Source organism: Eriocheir sinensis, chromosome 39 (assembly GCF_024679095.1).
Source record: "Eriocheir sinensis breed Jianghai 21 chromosome 39, ASM2467909v1, whole genome shotgun sequence".
Taxonomy (NCBI): Eukaryota; Metazoa; Arthropoda; class Malacostraca; order Decapoda; family Varunidae; genus Eriocheir; species Eriocheir sinensis.
In genome coordinates, this window is record NC_066547.1 from 8865177 (window position 1) to 8887513 (window position 22337).

The following is a 22337-nucleotide window of genomic DNA, read 5'->3' on the forward strand; positions in this document are numbered from 1 at the left end:
CGTGACAGAATGACATGTTGCCCGTTGCTGTGCGAGGCGGCGCTGCGTTGATTCGTCCCAGGCGGAAGATTCGTTGCGTGTTTTTTGTCTTGTTTGTCTACGTATGCTCTTAATAAAAGTTAGTATTGGCAGAAAGTGTGTCTGGTGTCTGTGCCATATTTTGGAGTTGAAAATGACCAAATAAACAGAAGTAAAGTGTGAAAAAGAGCATGCTACCATCGGCTTACGTTGTCATAAAGTGTTTCTCTGGTGTCTATGTGATATATCGGAACTGAAAACGAGCCAATAAACAGTAGCAGCATGTGGTAGAATAGCTATACATGCTTACAAGGCTTCCCGAGGCACGAAATTTATCTGGACGGGGAAAATTTGAGCACAGCACCGAGTTTGTAGAGGAACGCGGGGCCGAGTTTACTCTCCCTTTCCTCTTTACTCTTTCCTTCTGATTGATTGATAGTTTAGTATTGCTCCCTTCCTCTTTATTTCCCCTTTTTTATGTCCTTTTGTCTGTTTCCACCATTACACTTATTCTTTCCTTTTTTTCTGAGGCGCCGAGATCTCTCAGTGGCACGTCAAGTCTCTTTCCAAGGCCGAGTTTACTTTTCCTTTCCTCTTTACTCTTTCCTTCCGATTGATTGATAGTTTATTGTTGCTTCCTTCCTTTTTATTTCCCCTTTTTATGTCCTTTTGTCTGTTTCCACTATTACACTTGTTATTTCCTTTTTTTCTGAGGCGCCGAGATCTCTCTGTGGCACGTCAAGTCACTTTCCAAGGCCGAGTTTACTCTTCCTTTCTTCTTTACTCTTTCCTTCTGATTGATTGATAGTTTAGTGTTGCTTCCTTCCTCTTTATTTCCCCTTTTTATGTCCTTTTGTCTGTTTCCACTATTACACTTGTTATTTCCTTTTTTTCTGAGGCGCCGAGATCTCTCAGTGGCACGTCAAGTCACTTTCCAAGGCCGTAGAAGAGGAAGAAGAAGAGGAGGAAGAAGAAGAAGAAGAAGAAGACCCTCCTGTGCAAGCCCGTTACTCCTGCCACTCCCTTCCTCGTGACCAACAGGTAGTGGAGTGGAGACCAGCAGAAACGTTACTCCTCAGTGTGTACGCCATTAGTACAGAAGAGGAGTGGCAGTGTTCTGAGAGTTTACCTGGAGACCTGTTGTGCCGCTGACCTGTCCATGCCCTCACCTTGTTTACCTGTGTCCTTGTTGATTACCTGGCCTGCTTACCTGTCCTGCCTGGTGCTGAGTGACAGGTAAGGGAGCTTGGTGTTATCTGTTCTTTCCATCCATATTTCATTGTTATATCTGTTTTTTTTAATAAGTTACCGCCCACGTATATTGTCATAGTTATTTATATACCTGTGTCAGTGTGATTCTGCCTGTTAGTATGTCCTGCAGTGTGTGAATATCCTTTTCCATTCCTTTTTTCCCCCTTTCTCGTCTCTTTCCACCCTTTCTTACCCTTTATGATCATGATTTGTGTGCTTGGTAACTTGTGGGTCTTGCTTCTGCCCGTTAGTATGTGTTGGTAAGGCTAGGAGTGTGTATATATATGGTATTTCTTTCTCTGTCTCTGTTTCTGCCTCTTAGTATGTGTTAGTAAGCTTTGCAGTGTGTATATGATCACTATTTGTCCACTTGGTAACATTTCTGCTGGGTAACAGGACGATTCGACGGCGGTGCAATCATGGACGCATCGCGCGATCCGCCTAAAAATCACGTCCCGTCACCCCCAAATTTTTTTCCCGTTAATCGCACATAACATAATATTATAATCACCTAACAAAATACTATCATAATAAAATATGACTTATAACGTATGTTTAAAATATGACGTATAACATATGTTCTTCTGATCGTAGAAATGAAACTATTCATCAGTCAATACTTTGTTCAAATCAATACGTTCAGGTTCATGATTCAGGTTTCCTATACCTTGTAGTGGGTTCAGACCCTTATGATTATTGTCTGTCTCAGTCTCACTCTCCCAAGCTGGCTAAAGTACACACTACACTCTCACTCTCTTCAGTCTCTCAGCTCTCAAATCACCTAAATTCTGGTATTTCATTAACTTTATAGTATTATTGTGAGGGAAGATTTTAATTAGAAATTAACACATAATATGAATAATTATGCAACGTGAATGGACCTTCAATCGCCCAAGATTATTCTCGATGAAAATATCCACAAAGACAGACCGTCGAATTGTACTTCCATCGAAACGTCCTGTATTCTCTTGCTGCAGTGTGTATGTAATATGGTCTTTCTTTCTCTGTTTCTGCCTCCTAGTATGTGTTAGTAAGCTTTGCAGTGTGTATATGATCATTATTTGTCCACTTGGTAACCTGTGAGTCTTGCTTCCGTCTATTAGTATGTGTTGGTAACCCTTGCAATATCTTCTTTCTCTTTGGGTAACTGATTGCTGTTTCTGCCTGCTAGTATGTGTGGTAAGCTCTGCAGTGTGTATGTGATCATTATTTGTCTGCTTGGTAACCTATGAGTCACTTCTTCCTATTAGTATATGTTGGGAAACCTTGCAGTATGTATATATTTGGTCTTTCTTTTTCCACTTGGTAACAAGAGTCTGATATGCCATCATCAATATGTGTCAGATTCAGTCAGGTTATGTTGGGTGCTCAAACCTTTCATGTTCCACTTTTGTTATTTTTTGTGTGTTTAGAGGTTTCTAGTAAAGACAGACTGTGCTCCAAGAGATGAGGGCTCTGTTTGACTGTGAAGGCACGATAAAACATTGCAGTCATTAGAAAAATTGACAGCACCATATTGTAATACATGGATTGAGACTGTATGGTAGCCTTGAACTCCTGAGTGTCCTACAAGTAATGTTTGCAAGGTATCCCAGAGTTTTGTATATTTATGGCCTGTATTCTCTGATTCTTGGGGCTCTCGGTAACTAGGACTAGGTATTTCCCAAGCCCACAAAGGTTCTCATGATTGTTTTTCACATTCGTGCTGCATGAGCCTTATAAAACTATCACTAGACTTATACAACAACCCATGGAAATACCCACAACGTCTATGAAAACCTTTTCAAATGTGGGTGTTTAAGCCCCAAAATGTTTGAGTGCATGGACCTATGAATGTCAAATCCATGAATGTTAGGGGATGACCATATGGCTTTCAGAGGATAGAGGCCTGCATAACATAAATCTTTAAATTAGTAATGGGTTCTGTTCTGTAATCACTTAGCCATATGTGACTCCCTCCACAATGGTTTGGCAGGTCAAGCACATACACAACTTTAGCTAGTGATAGCTGGCAATCTTGTGTTTGTTTCCAGGCCAGTGGTCAGCAGGGAGCAGCATGGTTGGTGCAGACACACATGGTAGCAGCGCGGAAAGATGAAGGCAGGAGATGTGTGTCGATGCATTTCTAATTTCAATGGAATATCCTCTGAGGAGCTAACCCTCTACAAGAATGACATTGTCCAGGTGATGTGACCCTTTTGTTCAATTTAACCGTGTGCATTTCAATTTGTCTAACAACAAGGCTGCCGGTGGTATTATAGGGTGTGTGAGGCAAGATACCTCTTGGCATATGGCCCATTTGATTGATTGATTGATTGATTGGCTGAATACAGTCTGAGCTTGTTTCTAGTCAAATCTGTGCTCAGATAGAGATTTCATATAAATTAATGGTAAAGTTGAGAGCTTACGCTATATCTACGCTTGGCTGCAGTGCTCACCCTAGGCTCTTGAGCCTGTGGTGGGTGAAAGCCTATCAACATGGGGCATGGGGCCAGTGTAACAGCCAGGTCACCACAGTTTACCTTCTGCAAGTTTCCCCAGGTACCCATTTATCGGCCATTCTGAAAGGGAGGGTGAATGGCTGGGTGGACTGCACGCCAACTGCCCAGGCCAGGATTTGAACCCAGGCCTGCAGATTTGCAGTTTGCCATATTAGCCACGTCACCATTGAGATGCACATATAATTTAAACGAGTTCATTTTTGATATTTTAGGAACTTTAGAGATTAGAGATAAACTGCCATAAATGGACTAGATAGGTATGTTTGTTATGTGTTAATGTATATATGTTACATCAGTCAAAATATGTGCCTTTACCTTTGATATGCATATGTGCATATGTTGGTTTTAATTCTGTGTGTATGAATTCTTTATTTAAATCAAGTAACATGTGTCTCTACCTTGAACATTGACAGGTCCATGAGGTGGTGGACAGACACTGGGTGAGAGGGGAAGGGGGTGGGTCAGTTGGCCAGGTCCCCTCCAGTGTTTTGGTCAAGATTAATGAATTCCCTCCCCACCCTCCTCACCAGCCCCTCTTCGTTGCCTCTGCAGAGTTCATGCCGTCACAGCCCGGGGACCTTGGCCTGTCCAGAGGTGAAGCGAGGGATAAATAATCTTCTCATTCTTAAACCTCCCTCATGCAACTTTCACAAAGGGGTGGCCATAGTTGTAATCTCTATTGCCTCTGTCCAAGTAGCTATTTTATCCATTCTTACATGACCCAATTATGCCACTTTTTATTCCATTCTTTTATCTAAGAGAACGTACATACTTTAAGTGTTCCTTGCTTAGACAAGTTCCCTTTCTTTTATTAACTTTTTACTTCCTTTACTCCGTCAGTCTGAAAAAACATTGATCAGTACTTCTTCCACTCATATACTGTAGTTTATCCCTTGCTCTCTAACTTGTATGATAAACTGAAATATTGATAACTGTTGTCCTCTTCTACATTATGAGATATTTGCATATATATCTCCCTCTTGTATTTGTCTGACATGTTGATTATTACATGTTAAAATTTGATGTTAATTTCCTTTTTTTCTGAATGAGAACATACTTGCTGTCTTTTTATCTTCACAGTTTTAAGATCTGTTTAACTGCCTCTGATTACTGTAGTTTGCCATTGGTTTTCATCTTCGAGCTTTATACATATAATTATCCTTCGCTTTAATTTATTTACATACATCTAATGTCTAACCCTGCAAAGGGGATGATCACAGCTAATAATTCCTAATTAGATATATTTTGCCATGTAGCCCTAGCAGCCCTCAATCCTCTCCTTCAATTGCAGTGTCCTTATTGCCTGTTTTTTAATAAACAGGGGACTTTGTGGTGGGCCTTAACCCTATTGATGAGTCATGGTGGTGTGGAGAGAAGTGGGGCAAGCAGGGCATATTTCCCATCAACTTTGTGTGGCAAATCAACAAGGACATTATCCAGGTGGGTGGAGGAACTTTATGTATTTCAAGGTAAGAGCAGTGGAAAAGAAGGAATGGATAAAAATGTCTTTGGGGTGCTAGAATTGATAGGTAAGGGATGAAGTTATAGAGGAGGGTCAAGCAGAGGCTGTACCAAGCAAACAAGTTGTTGTAACCATTGCTTTTTTTTAACTAGGTAGAAGATACTTCAGAGAAGGAGGTCAGGCTGCAGGGTCGTGTTAAGACCAGCATCAAGGCACAGCTTCCTGAGGAGCTTGACCTTTATGCAGGTGACCTGGTCACTATCACTCACATTGTTGACAAGGACATGTACAGGTCAGTCTCTCTTAGTGCCCCATCAATGTGTTTTATTAATTATTATGCAGCTGTAATCTACTGGACTTTTGCAATCTTTGATCCTCATGTATGTGAATGTTATTATCAACTAAGAAGACTGGACACGGGTCACTTTATTAAGAATAAAACTTTCTGAGGTGACAGCTGCACTGACTTGTAGGAAGTAAGGTGATGAGGCTCAGAATATGCATTCCTGTTTTCTTGTTTCTTTCTTTATTTATTTGCTTTTTTTTTACAGTAATATACTAGAATACATTTTAGGCATCTTAAGTTCCAAATAAAAGTAAAATTATATATTTTTTGTTTATGACAGTCTTATTCAAGCATGTATGGCAAATAAAACAAATTCACTGTTCTACTCCAAAAAAACAAATCAATCTTTGTTCTCATTTCATGTATTTTCCTCCGTTCTTTTCACTAATGAGCTAACTGTCTGCAACACTTGTGCAAAGTGTCAGAAGAGTTTTTTTTCTTTTAGGTGCCTCAGGCTGAGCCAAATCTTTCTTTTCTTTCCCAGAGGAGAGAGTAATGGGGCCACAGGAATCTTTCCAAAGAATTTTGTGGACATAGTGAGTGAATCTTCAGTGCCTTCCCCTCCTGTTGTGAAACCAAAGGAGAGCAGTTTTATGGTTAGTGATACCCCCTCATCACTTTCCCTGACTGGAGGAACTTCATGTGACTTAATGTCAGCAACTTCTTATGACAACGGTACTTCTGCACATCCTCATCCAGCAGACTCAGTGCCATCTTTACTGGGAGGTTCTTCCTCCTCCACCCACCACTCCATTGGTTCAGCACCCCCTTCAGATGCCACACTCACCTCAACCTCAGCCTCGCAGCCTGTTATGGACAGGACTGAGCCCACAGTGCGTCTCTCAAACACCTCATCAGCCTGGAAAACCATTGATGCTGGAGATGATGATCTCTTTGATGACGACTACTTCAGGCAGAATATGCCTAGCTTGTTTTCTCCTAAAGGAGGCAGTAGTAGTGTGCCTCCAGCCCACACCAATGATACTACTTCATCTTTAAGTCCAGCCAGTGGTGCCTCAGTGTCTCTCCCCACGACAGGTTCAAGGTATGAAAATATTCCTGTCTCTGTGCACTCAGAACCCTCCCCTGTCACTCTTACATCTCATTGTCTTAGTGAAGGAAAACCAGACAAATATAGGTATGAAAATATTCAAGCAGAGGAATCATATGGTCCTAGGGAGGATAATGATGAGGTGATTGGGGGACCAAACCTCAGTGCCTTCTTGGAGGAAGAGAAGATGAACAGTCTGTCCCAGAAGGTAGAGGATTACCTCTCCTATAACCTACAGGAGGAGGGTGACACTAAACCTGGGATGAGCTCTTCCACTGGCCGCACATCCCATGCCTGGGCCTGCAGAGGCCCCTCATACACTGAGGACAACACAGGCATTGAACCGTATGGCCGGGCAGTGTTCTCCTTCAAGGCACAGTACCCAAATGAATTGACCTTCAAGAAGGGCGAAATAGTCCACCTCCTGCAGCATGTGGATTCCCACTGGACATTAGGCCGTGCAGGGGATGCCAAGGGCATATTTCCCACTTCATATGTGGACATCATAGTGGATTGTCTCCATAGTGAGGAACAGCATTTCCTTACCAGGCCAGAGGCAGCTCCATCAGCCTCACAGCCTGTGCAGGTAGTGGCTCAATACGACTTCCAGGCTGTGCAGGTTGGGGATGTGTCCATGAAGAAGGGAGACACCCTCACAGTACTCAAAGAAGTAGATGCCAACTGGGCTATTGTGGAGAACATGACTGGCTCCAAGGGCATGTGTCCCAAGAATTACCTGTCCTTCCTGAAAGACAGAGAGTCACCAGGGGTGCAGGAATCACAGAGCCAAACTCCAGACTCCACCCCAGACACTTCAGAGCAGCGATCAAGAATGTCTCACCAGGACTCGGCACACCAACGCTCCAGAAGTTCTTCTCCATTCAGTGCCTCATGGCAGCGTCGGTCGTACAACAAAGATGACTTTGGGTCCATCAAGAGGCAAGATGTTGAGCCAGTATTGGCTAAGAACATAGCCTCCCTAGATGCTGCCACCAAGGCTTCTGTATGCCAGCCTGAGAAAAAGGTTAGTGAGAGTGTTTTTGTACAGAGGGAGATGTCTCCAGCAGAGGAACAGGAGGTGGAAGGTCAACAGAGTGCAAGGAGGCCAAAACCAATGGCCCTTCCCAGACAGAGTAAGATCCCTCCTGAACAGACCGGTGCTGGCACAGAAATTGGTAATAAATTCCATGAAAAGGCTGACAGTAGTATCAAAGCCTCCTCCCCTCCTCCCATTACAACAACCACACCTTCCACCACAGTGTCAGCTACCTCTGCAATCACAGCTTCTACCAACTCTGCAGCAACATCTTTAACTTCTTCCACAACCACTGCCACCACTGCTGCCACAGCCTCTGCCACCTCATCAAGAAGTGGGTCCTTCTCTTCCAGCCGGCCGGCCCCACCACCCCTCCTTCCCCCACGAACAAAAGTATTCACCAGAAGTAACTCACTGCAGTCTGATTCAGCTACTGCTTCAGTGCTTAGGCCTCCTCCTAGACCTCCGCAGCCTCTCAGTCAGCCTGATCCAAAGCCTTGCCAAACACAGCAACAGCCTCCCAGCCTGCCACAGCCACAGCCTTCCAGCCAAACACACTCTAATGAATCACAGCCAGAGCCTCCCACCCAAACTGAATCCTCTAATGAGTCACACCTGCAATCTTCCAGCCAACCACATCTTCCTAGTCAACCACAATCCTCCAGCCAGCCACAGCCCACGCCTTCCAGTGAACCAGTTTATTCCCAAGTGAAGAAGCCACTAAGAAGGAGTCGAGAGAAGGAGGATGGGAAGGACTCGCCTTCAGGAACGCAGCACTTGAATGACAGCGTTAACAGTACTGCAAGCTTCCCTGATGACCTGTCTCGGCTCTCTGTGGCCAGTGAAGCGATTTACTATTCAGGTGAGAGGAAGGGAGAGGGAGAGGTATTCATAAAATCATTACCGGTGTGTTTATGGGAAATCAATCTTTATATATAACAAGGATTACCTGTGACTAATTCAGAATAATTAATGAAAAAACGGGTGTTAGAGATAAGTCACAACCGGTTCCATCAACAGAGACCAGCCTGGGAAGCAGCTCATCGGGCCTGGTTCCTCAGCGTCCTGCCCCTCCACCCCCGCCAAAGCTCCCAGACATTCAGGACCAAGAGGAGCAGTACTACTCCCTCACTCCTCACGGTGAGACAAACACACCTCCCTCCCTCTTTGGGCCTACTGCACCTAGACTCCTCTGCCACTCATATGGCTCCTTAGCTTCAATTTACTCTATACATGTGCATTATTTTATTTATTTATTTTTTTACAGTAAAGGAAACAGCTCAAGGGCAAGAAAAAGAAAGCAATAATAGAAAAAAGCATGCTTCCCACAATCGTTCCCCATCATCATATTGGTACTTCATCTATCATATACTTTCTCTAGCTCCATAAATGCCAGTGACTATCAACTCTTAGGGCCGCTTTCACAGTTACTTTGTTTGTTTTGATCGTTACCAATGGCGGCGATTGACGCTATAGTTTTCCACGTGAAACTGGCCGAAGGGGTAGTGGCGGCTGCAGGGTTAGCCTAGCCCCGCACCTTGCCACACACCCTCAACACCTCTCGCTTCGTCTGCAGCCGCCACTACCCCATTGGCCAGTTTCACATGGAAATACTATAGTGCCGATCGCCGCCATTGGTAACGATCAAAGCAAACAAAGTGCCTGTGAAAGCGGCCCTTAATCCCACACTTTCCTAACACATACACAAAATACACACAAAAAGAGCTCTTCATTGATGCTAATTTTCCCTTTAGAGCCAGAAGCAACTGAGAGTCAAGCTGCAGAGATGACAGAGGCAAAGACCGTTGAGGATGGGAAAGACATGGATACAGAAGAGGTTGCTGAGGAGGGGGCACCTGAACCCAGAGTAAGTACTACCTTTGTTTATTGTTGTGTTGATGTGCGGGTAAGGTTTTTGTTTGGTGACGTCATATAAATAATTTCTTGTAGTTATTCAAAGGTTGACATTTACTTCATACCTCCTTCAATCCATGCAGGTTCTCATGTCTTTTCCAGTAGATATTCAGTGAGGATCTTCATATTTTTGTTGTTTTCGTGTAATTTTTGACTGGAAGCTCCATTTCTGTCTTCGTGTCTATTTGTTCTCACATTATAACAAAGCACTTAATATTTTATCTGTCATTCCTTTCATCAACAATTCCAGGTTATTTTTTTATTAATTTTGCTTCATATCCATTTCCTTCCTTCACTGACCTCCATGCCTGCTGATCATGTTTTCTTGATTTGGTTGTTTCTATTTTGTCTTTCTCATCCCTGATCCTTGTGTCTCACTCCACCAGAGGCACCATCCCAGCATGCGTCGTGTGGTGGTGCAGGAGATCGTCACCACGGAACATGAGTACATCCACGACCTCGAGGCACTGATGCAAGTAATCCAGCTGGCATCCTCCCGGCCAGGTGGCTCACAAGGGGTGCACCTGCCATCACTCATGGGCAACATAACAGAGGTGAGGTGTTGCCTCTCCTCATACTTGGTTCTGTTTCTTGATCTTTGTTTTGATGCATATTCAAGCATTTCCCTTTTCTTTTTTGTCTATTACTTCATTCATTTTGTAATTTCATATTTACCTTTTTTTCATAGGTTTTTGCCATTGGTAATATTTTTTTTCTCCCCTTAAATCTATATTATCTTCAAATTTCATTATCAGATATTGGTGGTCGCCAAGAAATTTGCCAGATTGTTGGATCAGGCCGCTTATGGTGATAATGATGAGGAGGTGTGTGTGGGGAAGGTTTTCCTGGCCTGTGCTGAAGAGCTGTGCCAGACCTACAAGGTGTATTGTGCAAACCACAATGTCACTGTGGAGCCACTCATGAAGAAGGTGAGTGTGTGATGTAACTATGAGTGTTGTCCTTGTTTTGTGTAGATTTTAATCCCCTGTTTCCTCTGCATTCACTTGGTAATTGTAAGCTGTGAGAACTGATTGATATGTTTGTTGTCTTGCTTCCATTTGAAGGCATCCAGTTTCAAACCAAGAAAAAGGTTTCATATTGATTACAGCAAGGAGCTGATGGTAACAAATAGGTAAATATATTTTCCACTGTTTAAGGTGACCCTTGAACCTCCAAAAAATTAGCACAAAATTAAGTGTTTTGATGAATGCCAGATATGAAATCATTCCCTCTACACTCTTTGGGATGTAGTCCTTGGGTGATGAAGAACATTGCCAGTTCCTTTCAATATTTTGAAAACTATTTAAACTGACACCACCATCAGGCACAATTAATTTTAGTATACAATGTCAGATTTTCATGACCATGTCTCCATGGATACAACCCTAACGGCAGTAACAGTGTGAGTAACCTGCTGTGTGCAGGCCACAAATTGTACATGACCCTAGTTGTATTATACAGGATTTGAGTTGATTTTGTGATTTCTTGTCTTCATATCCAATTTAGTCTTAAAGTTGTGAGTGTTCTTTGCCTGGACAACCTCTCATCCGACTCTTTCATAAGCTAATTCTTAAAATATGACTGACTCTTCCTTGTATTAAGCTCCAGATTTGATTTTTGGCTCTCCATATACTTGCAAAGTGTACAAGTTGCTCTGCAGTTCTGTACTGTGTACTGTAAATTCAGATTTGATTTTTTAGCTTTAGAATCATCCACAAACATATTAGAGTTGAACAACAGTGGCTGAAAATTGCCAAATAATGCTTTTAGAGACTTCATTCTCAAATTTCTTCCTGTCACTCTCAGTATGAGCAAGAGCCTGAGCCAGCTGCCTTCCTGAAGTGGGTGCTGGAGGAACTTCAGCAGCATAAGATTCAGCTTTTGGATATGAGATCAGTGCTCATCAAGCCTCTCCAGAGAGTGTTGAAGTAAGTTCTTATGGTTTTCATCCTTGCAGCCAGCAGAGAGGGAAGATTTAGACCCCTACAGGGAGTCACCTGCATTTTTCATGCATTATTGTTTTCCCAAGTTGATGTTGGATCATCCAGAAAATATTGTTTCTCCATCTCATGGTAAAATATTAAACCATCAGATTGTTTCATATAATTTGTCCCTAGATATTAGCCCCAAATAGTTTGATATCCTCATTTAAATCAACGATGAACTGCCTCCTCCCTTAGGTACCCTCTCTTCCTGGACCGGCTGGTGAGGGAGACATCAGAGCACCACCTGGACCACAAGGACCTGGTGGAGGCCAAGACTGCCATGGCCAACACTGCCAAGGAGATCAATGAGTACACCAAAAGACTCGACTTAGGTATTGCCTGACAGCATTATACTGAGGGTTTATTTTCCATTATTGCTTTTTGTCCATTTTATCAATAGGAGAGGCTTGTGATAAGTTGTTGTGGTGGGTGGTTAATGTTATGGGCCAATTGTATTAACCCTTTAAACTCACTTAAACTCACCTACATCCCCAACTACCAATGACCAGTTCAAATTAAATTGGCACAAATTTGAACACTTACATTATGTAAACCCTTGTCCACCAGTTAACAAGTACCGAAATGAAAGTGACCAGTCCCTGCAAAGCAAGATGCAGAGAGTCTCACTTCATTCAGTTGCTAAGAAGTCAGCAAGAATCTCCACCTTGGTCTCAGAAATGCTTGGAATCATGGTACAAGTAAGTTAATATTTGATTCATTTCAGCATTTGTCATTTGAGATGCACACAGACTTTATCTTTATGCTTTTAATGTTGTGGAACAATAGCAAAAGGTAGATTTTTCCTAGAAACCTTGAGTAATAAAAATTATATTGAGCAGTAACAATAAATACCCAATTTAATATCCACAGACAAAGGACCCTGAATTCGATGAGGAAGTCGCTAATTTCCGTTCAGTGCAGCGGTGGGCGACAGCAATGTCCCAGGACATAGAGGGGCTGCTGCAGGGATTGAAAGCAAGGCACAGGGCAGAGCTGGGAGTGGTGAAGGGCCTTGTGGACACCCTGCTCCACCCTGGCTCAGATGTGGAGGCGCTGCACAAGGTTGCAGCAGACTCAGTAGGGAGACTGTTTGAGATGTTTGTAAGTAAAGAAGTTTGTGGAAAATTCTGAATCTGTTGTTATTTTGAAATGTCTGGAGATATTTAGTTATGCTGTGGAGGAAATGTTATGGTTGTTGTGTTGTGATGGTTTTAAAATGAGCTTTGTCATAAATGACTGTGAGTGTTAGGTGAATAAGAAAGAATTTGTTGTGGTCATAGTGCTCCAGCAGTGATGGCCTTGGGTAATGTCCAGTGTACCATTTGGATTGTGTCGTGCTATGATACTGCAGTGATTATTGTTCAAGGTACCATTTGAACTGTGAATAATTAATTCATAAGTCATAACCTGGAAAGTGGAAGAGTAAATTGTGGTGCACAACCACAAACCTTTATGTAGTTCAGTTAAGGCAAATTACCATCAAATAAGGGGAATGAATATCTTAAAGATCAATAGTATTAAATTATCTGTATGGCTTGCAACTTAAGGACCTGTGTTTCTTTTTATACCAGGACAATATTGTGAGGCAGCGAGTAATATTGCCAACCAAGCAGCTGGTGGGGCTCTGTGAAGTACCTGACAGACTTATTCTCAAGCGGAATGATAAGCTGCTGGATTATGACAATGCGCAGTACAAAGTGGACCGCAACAGGGACCCCACACGGACCAGGATTGTAAGTGGCTGGGTGTTCTGTCAGCCCTCCACTAACATGTATTTTATTACTGCAGGTTACATTTTTGGTTGACAGGCAGGTGGTTGCTCTATCTTAATTTGCCCAGACTCCACTCCTTTGCACCTGGCATGTGGAGGAGTAACTGATTTTTTTTATTTTTCAAGAAATTATCTAAGTGGAGTGTTTGAGGAATAGAATGAATGATATACATATATGCATCTGAGTGAATCATGCATAGCTGTGGAGAAGCCTACCTCCTTAGCCAACTGGTGTGTTGTTAAAAGCTTGATTACTTTGCAATTTAAACATGAATTTCATTTAGTATAAAAGCTGAATTCATGTAATACTTAATTAACTTAATTCTGTGCAGTAGTGGAGCAAATATCCAAGGTGCAAAATGTTAAAGCTGAGTGTCATGGGTGTGTTGACAGCTGGAGGAGGAGCTGTCTCAGGTGCAGGGGACGTACAGCGCCCTCAACACCCAGCTGATGATGGAGCTGCCGGTGCTGACCAGGTGTGGGATAGAGGTTCTGAGTCTTGCCACGCGCTCTCTCATCTCTGCCCGCATGTACCTGCAGGGACACCTGGCTCGCCTCTACCTTAATCTAGCACAGGTGACATTATACTGCATTTTAGTAACAGATGTGGAGTCAGAAGGAAAACTTTATACGTTGACTCTGCCCACATAGATTTTTCTGGTCCTGTTTATCACTTGAGATGTGGTGTAGACTATTTCTGATCCTTTGTAGCTGATGTTCATCTACCTTTCTCTATCTCTGATGTTCTGACCCCTCATGGGAACTTTCTACCCCAAGGGGATGGCCACGGTGGAAACATCTGTGATTTTCCTTTTACCGACGCTCCTCAGCACATTCAATCCCTTGCATACCAACTCTCTCCCTCTCCAGCACTCATCAACTCTATTGATCCATCTCACTTGTGGTCTGCCCGTGATATCCTCTCCCTCAATCCTCCCTTCAAAGACTCCACTAAGTCATCCTCATTTATTCTTAAATTAATGTCCAGTCAAGACAATGAGTAGTAACACACACACACACACACACACACACACACTCAGACACAGACAGACAGACATACAGATAGGCAATACAGACAAAAGGAGACTAAGAAGTAAAGACGGAGGTGCCTCATAGAGATACCAAGCACACACGCCTGTTCTGCCACTTTCTCATCCTTGACTAGATAAGGTGACGGAGAGAGAGAGAGAGAGAGAGAGAGAGTAAAAAAATAAGAAAAAAAAGAGGTCAAGAAGGGATGAGGGAGGCTGGCTTGGCGGGAGGAGAGTGTGATAGACGATAGGCAGGGAGGGCCTTGGGGGGGGTCAGTAATCCTCTCAAGAAGGTTTCAAGGTCAGGCCTACATAGATCACTGATGTATACCTTTCTTTTGGTTGTTTTCATGGCTCATACACACACACACACACACACACACACACACACACACACACACATTCACACACACACACACACACACACATATACCAGTATTACATCTCCCAACATGACTATTGTGTGGTGTTATAAATAGGTGGTTGTGTGTGTGTGTGTATTTACCTACTTATATATACTATTTGTGGTTTATAGGGCCTGGTTGAACTAAGCTTGGATAGTCCTGTCTCCTCTATATTTGTCCAGCCTCTCCATTTGATGGATATTTCCAGCCTCCGTAATCTCCTCCTTTAAACCATTCCACTCAACTACACTTCTGTATGGAAACTGTATTTCCTTTTATCCTTCATACATGTTCCCTTTTTCAGCTTCTTATAGTGTGTGTGTGTGTGTGTGTGTGTGTACAAGAGATAATAACAGGGAGTTGGGGGCCTGGTTGTGGTAGGGTGGTGGGGGGGTGGCATTGTTGGAGAGGTCAGTGTTGAGGTGGGCCTCGAGCAAGGAGGGTGCTTGGGAGTGTTGGGTGTGGTGGGGCAGTGTTGCCACATACGAAGACACTGCTCTTTTGCTTGTGGAAGTGTGCTGAAGGTAATCATTTAGCATTTGTACCTTTTCTAGATCAAATTGAAAGTTATTGCAGCAGCTGAAGTTACTCCATTTTAAACATTTTCTTTTTTTGACATGATATATAACAAATATGTATATCTTGAGATTTATTGAAAAGTTCTTAGTTTGTGGGGTTATATACATCTTTCATTAGTGTTATGATATTTTTTTATTTTTCAATACTATAGTGAGACAGTATCAAGAAAGAGTTGTTTGTTCAATTAAGGATAAAAGGAAAGTTGCAGTAATTCAGAGATCAAGGTCAACCAGAGATGTTCTGTGACGCAATAAGCTGACATCGGTAGCAGTTTGATTTTCTCTTGACATGCCGTACTTCTTATATGGAAAACTGGAGTGATTTGGAAGTAGTGACTTGAGCATGACTATTTAGGTATAGGGCAGCTTGCTACATTAGATCTCGGTATAGATATTTTCATCATTACTGAAACTTACCACAGAGGCAGCAGTGTGGAAAGGAAAACATACCTCAATAAATAGTCATAGATATAATGCTGTAAATATTTTAGAAGCTGAAGGCTATGTGTGGCTGCAACAGATAAATACGCTGTGCATCTCCTCAGGCTCTTGGGCTGGCGTTGACGGGGGACGTGGAGGACATGCTCACACAGTTCCGGGTGAAGTATCTGCAGCAGGTCGGGGAGTTCCGTCAGCTGAGCTTCCTGCCAGCCGATTCTCTCCAGTGGTCACTTCCACGGGCCAAGGGCCGTCCCCGCAAGAGTCTAGATGGGGGGGCAGCCAAGAGGGAGCAGACGGAGGTGAGGCACTATTACGGCCTTTTTATTTTACAGCAAGGGAGGCAGCTCAAAGGGGGAAAAAAACAACAACAACTGGAACAAAAACACCTGCTACACGCTGCTACGACGAAAGGAAAAAGAACTGGAGGCTTACTGGTTATTGTTATTGTACAGTGATCATTTTGTGTGTGTTGGTTGTTTCTGGGCAAACTGTCTGATTATATGCCCATCTTTACCTCATTTTTATTGCCCATTTATTATACAAGCATATAAAATTTCTCTCCTAGTTACACATCTAATTTAATGTGTTTTCTCCTTTCCTGCCCATTACTCCCATACTAGCTTATCCCTCATGTTTATTTATCCCTCTGTTTATATATATCCCTTTGTATATAAATCCCTCTTTATATTTAGTTCAATAATGTTTTGTATGTGACTACTTTGGTTACCTATCCATCATCCATAACTCAAAGCCCTGGGTGTGTATGTGCTTGCAGGCGGCCAGGACCAAGGTTGTGGGGCAGTATCCAGGAGAGATGGTGTATGTGGTGCGGGAGGTCCACACGCCAGCGGAGGTGATGGAGCTCACGCTGTACCCAGGTGACCATGTGGCACTCCTCAAGAATAAGGACCCTCTTGGCAGGACAGACCGCTGGTTCGTCGATGATGGAGGTGAGGCAGCCAAGGGAAAGTGTCTGTTCCTGTTAATTTTTTTTTTCTTATTGTTACTTTATGTTTTATGGATCATGATGTGCTTGCTATGCTGTTTTATGTTGTCCTTTCATATAACTCATTGTTTTGGAATTCTTTTTATTATTGTTTTAATTTATTACTTTATTTTTTTACTTCTAATTCATTTATATGCAACTCTCAATTAATATTCCTCTGAAGCGTATATTCTTATTTCAGTTCTTCTTTTTTCAGTTATCTATTTCTGTAATCTCATGTCAGATATTCCTCACATTGCAATCAAACATTTCATCTTTATAATACATTGTGCTATTTATCACATCACTGGAGCTAACCTGCAAGTATAACTATGATAATCCTTCTCTTGTAGATAACAAGGGCTTTGTGCGGGCCTCCTGCTTGAAGCCCATGCTTGGTTCTGAGGGAGGAGCAGGTTTTGTCGCTTCTAACCCTCCTGCATCAGCTGAAACGGCAGCCATGCCCATTCGACCAGTGGCACCAAGTGGTTCACCACGACCCTCCACTCTGCCCCGGCCAGCCCCAGCACCCCCAGAGCAGGCACCACCCCGTTATGAGGACATCTTCCCTGTAGAGCCCTCCACGCTGCCTCATGGCCCAGGCTACCCTCAGGCACCCCCTCCCCGTTACTCTTCAGGGGAGACACTTTCTGCTTCCTCCCAGCTTCCCCTGCCATCCAAGACAGAGCTCTTGCCTCCCACTGGTGGGGAACTGCAGCTAGTGGGAGACGGGAACTACTACTCTCCACCCATGGACCGCCAGCAGTCTGGGGAGTACACTTCACCTGTCTCGGAGGAAAACAACATTTACGAGGAGATTGACCAGGTGTGTGTGTGTGTTTGTGTGTGTGTTTGTATTTTTGTGTGTTTGTTTGTTCATTTGTTTGTTTATTATTGTCTGTAAACCCATATATTTCATCATTATCCCAAAGCTTTCTATGAATGTACATGCCATAATAATAATAATACTATGATCTCAACTTTGACGTTACCTTTATACCATATCTTTACCACAAAAAATCTTTATGAAAATTGTGTTTAGGTAACCAAAATTTATTAAAAAACTTATGTCTTGTTCAAATGTAGAATTTCTTGTTTAAGCAACATGAAAATATAATGTCACCTCTTCCTGACTTCTGCTTTTCCATAGGGGGCTGGGGAAGGCAGAGATGAAGGGGGAGCAACAGGGGAAACTGACACCAGTCCCATCTATGAGGTGATTAAGGATGGCGAGATCCTGAAGGACCCAGCGGACCTGCCACCTGTGCCTGGGGAACCTCAGGTATGTGCTAATTAGGGCTTAACACTGTGTGTTCTGCCATCTAATTTGAAGCATTTGTGTAGCTACACTCAGTTCTTCAGGAGTTGGAGGGTTAGTTTATTGTACCTGCATGCATGTGGCTACAGGAACTGCTTACCTACTTATTATGTTAAAGCAACACACCAAAAATACAAAGCACTAATATATATTGAAAGTCTTTTTCCAGGAACTGAGTCCATCTATTTGTTTTTATGATTCTTTCACATAGCTCACATAGGCTATTACATTTATTAGTGATCCCAACTTGTAGTTAAATGTATGTGCGTGCGTGCATGCATGTGTGTATGTCTGTGTGTGTGTGCGTGTGCACGTGCGTGCACATGCTTTGCATCTTAATACTTTTTCACGTGCCAGTTGTCGTCTTCTTTTTTTTTTTTTTTTTTTTTTTTTTTAGTTGGTTTCATTCTTAATGTTTTAATGCTACAATTACTTGAATTACTGAGTTCCTTAGCAAAGATAGAGTAAATTTAGCAATCAGTTTGGAAGTTGCATTCTGTTTATGCTTAACCAACAAACACTGAATTTGGATTTTTCAGGTATTGTCCCCCACCTGTCTTTGTCTCATCATTACTTCATGCCTTTTCCACACAGTTCTACTATGCACTCTACAACTTCGGTGGTTCAGATGCTACACAGCTAAACCTGGTGGCGGGGCAGGTTGTGCTGGTGCTCCATGCTGTCTCCTCTGACTGGTGGTTTGTAGAGGAACGGTCAGGAAAACAAGGCTATGTCCCTGCCTCCTACCTCACCAGGTACTCCTGAAGGTTTCTTGCTGTCCTAAATATGCCCCTTCACCATCTTCATAATTTCAACTTAAAGTAACATTTACCACAACTGCCACTACTACTACTACTACTATTACTACAAACAACAAAATAAGGGGCTTCATTGTCAGTTTTTTACTTTTCTATTTTATATACTTCTGAAAATGTCATATTTCTGCTCTTTACCTTTTTGTGACAAGCACTATTGTGACCACTACAAACCTCATGACTACTGTTACTAGTTCCTCTTCATCCTTGGTGCCTCATCGCTAGGTTTTAAAAAGTGTGTAATCTCTTTCGTGGATGTTCCTCATTTCTAAGAATGTAAAGTATTTTCAGTGAGTCATGGCCCTCTAAAGCACACTGCCTTGTTCAAAATGCATCCTGTTTTCCATATATAAAAAAGTTCTGTGTACTCTGGAGTGTCAACAAAAAGGTGATGAGGCAAAACTACTAATTTCCATGTGAGGCCTTACATACTCCATTTTTTGCAACCTTATTATGATTGTTTAGTGTTATATTGTGTGTGTTTTTGCACCTGTTTGGAATTATTTTCATATTTACTAGTGTTTTCTCGCTTTACTCTATGTTAAGGAGAGATGTGACATTTGTTACATTTAATGCTAAGAGAATTAGCCTATATATTTATCATGTCAATTACTGTATGTATAAGTTGACATTGCCAGTGTCATGGTTAATGTAGAGGGCAGCAAACCTTTCCTTGTTGGCTCTAAAGATCATGCATAGGAGCTTTGGAAAGGGAATGTGGGCTGTACTGCTTTGTAACTTTCTTTTATTGGTGTGATTTATATTGTCTCAATTACCAAAGATATACTCTTATGGATCTGATTTTTAGTACAACTTGGCTTGTTGTCAAACTGTGAACTGTGTTCCAGGATACTTAGGGCAACTTAGTGACATGAGTTAAATTGAACATTTCTTAGTCAACAAACATAACCCCCCAAAAAAACAAGGCAGAGTTTTTTTCAGTATTTCTATATTTCTGTCTTATGATCTATCTACCAGAAACAAGCAGAAAGAGGTGGATGTAAAATCTAGAAAAGGCCTTAATTTTGCAATAATCTGGGAAAGACTGTCAGTGTTTTCAGGATTTAGGATTCAAGACTGCTGGTCCAGGTGCCACATGAATGTGTTGCAGGAAGGGAATGTTAGCCCTTCAAAACACAGAGCTTTGCCTTTAGAAAGTTGTATTGTCCAAATGTTACAGATAAAGCAGAATCATATTTGCTGCCTCTGTAAAAATTGCTAGTAACAGCCATGGGGGAGGGAGATCATCCCAAGGGTTTTCAATCTTGTGTGATGAATCGGTAAAGTGAAAATATTATCTGTGATTTCTAAGCACTCAATGCTTTCAAGGCAACATTGCTCAATTAGAAAATATCCAACCCATTGGATAGATTTTCTAAGACATTCTGCCATGTTCTTGAAGTGTAAAGTTATAAATTAAATTTTAAGACCTATAAACTCATTAGGTACTAATTTTTTTGCACTTTGATATATATATACTTATATATTCATATACATATATATTTAGATGAATGCTTTCAATATTCTTTTATTTTTTGTATATAATGAAGTATTCCAATGTTATATGTGTAGCCATTAAGTGTTGGCTATTCTCACTCCTACCTACTAGTCAGGGGTGGGACACTTGTGTGTATGCTGCTGTGTTGTGACTCACTAGTATGGCAGGCCTGCTGCTTACTTATGTATGTGATAATACTTTTAGCTTTTATGTGGCTGCTGAGGTGCAGTCCTGGTCATTAAGGAAAGGAGCTGATAACACTGCTTACCATTTTTTTATTTTGTTAGGTATATTGTTAAAACACTCCGCCAAATCACGTGTGATTTTATACTTTTGTGAGCAGGTAAGTCCTTAGTTTTATGTCAAATCCTGAATGTTTAGTTTTGAGTGAATGTCTGAAGTGTATGGTGGTTGAAACACTCACTGATTCAGGGCCTGATCTGAAATTCATAATGGAAGTTGAGAAAACAATGAAGTACATTGTGTTTCACATCAAATTGTGAGTCAGTCAGTATAGAGAATTTTATCTTTCTTATGTATGAATCGTGCAGATGTGTGTTTATGCCCTTAACTTCATTGCTTCTTTTGTGATTGTTTCCTCAGTTAATTGTTCTTGGTGGCATGCATGGATCCCATCAGCCTGATTTCACAATTTAGTCTAATTTGATGGGATACATTACAAACTCAAGTTCATAAGTATGTATGCAAATTTCTAATAAGAGAAGTAAAGGGTGTCAGATACCATTGATTTTATACTGAAATGCTTAAATGAACGTTCTTATTTTATATTTAAGGAACCTTTGCATTCATTCATTCATTCAGTCTGAGGAACTGCCATGTGTTACATTCTCTACTAGTTATCACTTAGATTTTTATTCTTTTATTATCTCATAACATAAGTTGTTATTTTAGGAGGTTGTAGTTGAGGGATCTGATTTATTGCTTCATCCATGGGTTTGTTATATATCCTGGGGACCATGCAGGATTTGCTAAGTTGCCCCGTCTGAGAGTACTCCATGAAATTTTAGAGTAAGAGGAAAGGAGGCAATCAATTCTATAGGTAAAAATTGGCAGTTAAACAAGCTTTCACCAAGGATACTATTACACACAATTCAACATAATTCATCCTAGGTCTATTTCCTAGTGCTCAGTAGCAAAATATTGTGCATAGCAGAAGTCAAGGAGTGCAGTGTTACATGCAGCACTGTGTTGCGCAGAACCATGGGGTTGAAAATGCCTGCAGGTTCACATTCAGATCACTCCTTGATGCAGCTTGAAAAGAGGTTATATTGGGACTAATTTTATGAAGTGACCCTTTTTTTACCCTCAGTGGACTGAGACTACATGTATGCTAGGAAGATTATTTTTGTCCAACCTTAGAATATGGTTTTCAAGAGTAATTTAATTGTACAACCTGAGAAGGATATCTTGACAACATCATCAAGCCACTAGTTGTATGTTCTGGAGGCCTTCCAAAGCTGTGTATACCTTTTATTCTTATATTAAACTTTTTATGTTTTATCCCACACCTTTGATGTTTTGGCCTCTAGTGGGGAAAATTTAATCATATTGACAAATAAAATAGAATTAAAGTAAGATTTGTGCATAACTGTTCCTGTGTCTACATTGCTCTGAAGTAGGAGGTAGAGTATTCGTTAAAAAATAGTACTTATTGCCTTCCAAAGTCTAAATAACTCTCTCTCTCTCTCTCTCTCTCTCTCTCTCTCTCTCCTTTATGATAATAGCCATCTTGCGTGAGAATAATACTTGGCTACATTGTTTTTGATTCTATTTCTCTGAATGCAATGCAATAGCTAATAGCCTATACGGGAAAGTAAATAACTTTAAAATTATTGATGGGAACAATTTATGAGCGCAGTCTAGCACATGGTAATTTAGCAGGGGGGAGGGGGGGGGGTATAGTAGGGATAA

General features: G+C 41.7%; 1 protein-coding gene across 3 annotated transcripts; it reads left to right on the top strand.

Moving 5' to 3' along the window:
• The first annotated feature begins 886 nt into the window (after window positions 1-886).
• On the top strand, window positions 887-21931 carry LOC127008947 (dynamin-binding protein-like). Of its 3 annotated transcripts, none has more exons than XM_050881460.1 (21): window positions 887-1254; window positions 3303-3453; window positions 4184-4364; window positions 5092-5210; window positions 5385-5524; window positions 6063-8527; window positions 8686-8805; window positions 9420-9532; window positions 9966-10133; window positions 10335-10508; window positions 11386-11507; window positions 11760-11896; window positions 12132-12262; window positions 12435-12665; window positions 13136-13297; window positions 13729-13911; window positions 15894-16088; window positions 16565-16739; window positions 17128-17600; window positions 17925-18056; window positions 18687-21931. In XM_050881460.1, the coding sequence occupies exons 2-21, from the start codon at window positions 3364-3366 to the stop codon at window positions 18855-18857; spliced, it is 5682 nt and encodes a 1893-aa protein (XP_050737417.1). In that variant the 5' UTR covers window positions 887-1254; window positions 3303-3363; the 3' UTR covers window positions 18858-21931. The 3 variants fall into 3 exon arrangements, with proteins under 3 accessions (XP_050737417.1, XP_050737418.1, XP_050737419.1); XM_050881461.1 differs by having other exon boundaries at window positions 916-1059; XM_050881462.1 differs by lacking the exons at window positions 887-1254; window positions 3303-3453; window positions 4184-4364; window positions 5092-5210; window positions 5385-5524 and having other exon boundaries at window positions 7475-7653; window positions 8295-8527.
• Window positions 21932-22337: the final 406 nt, after the last annotated feature.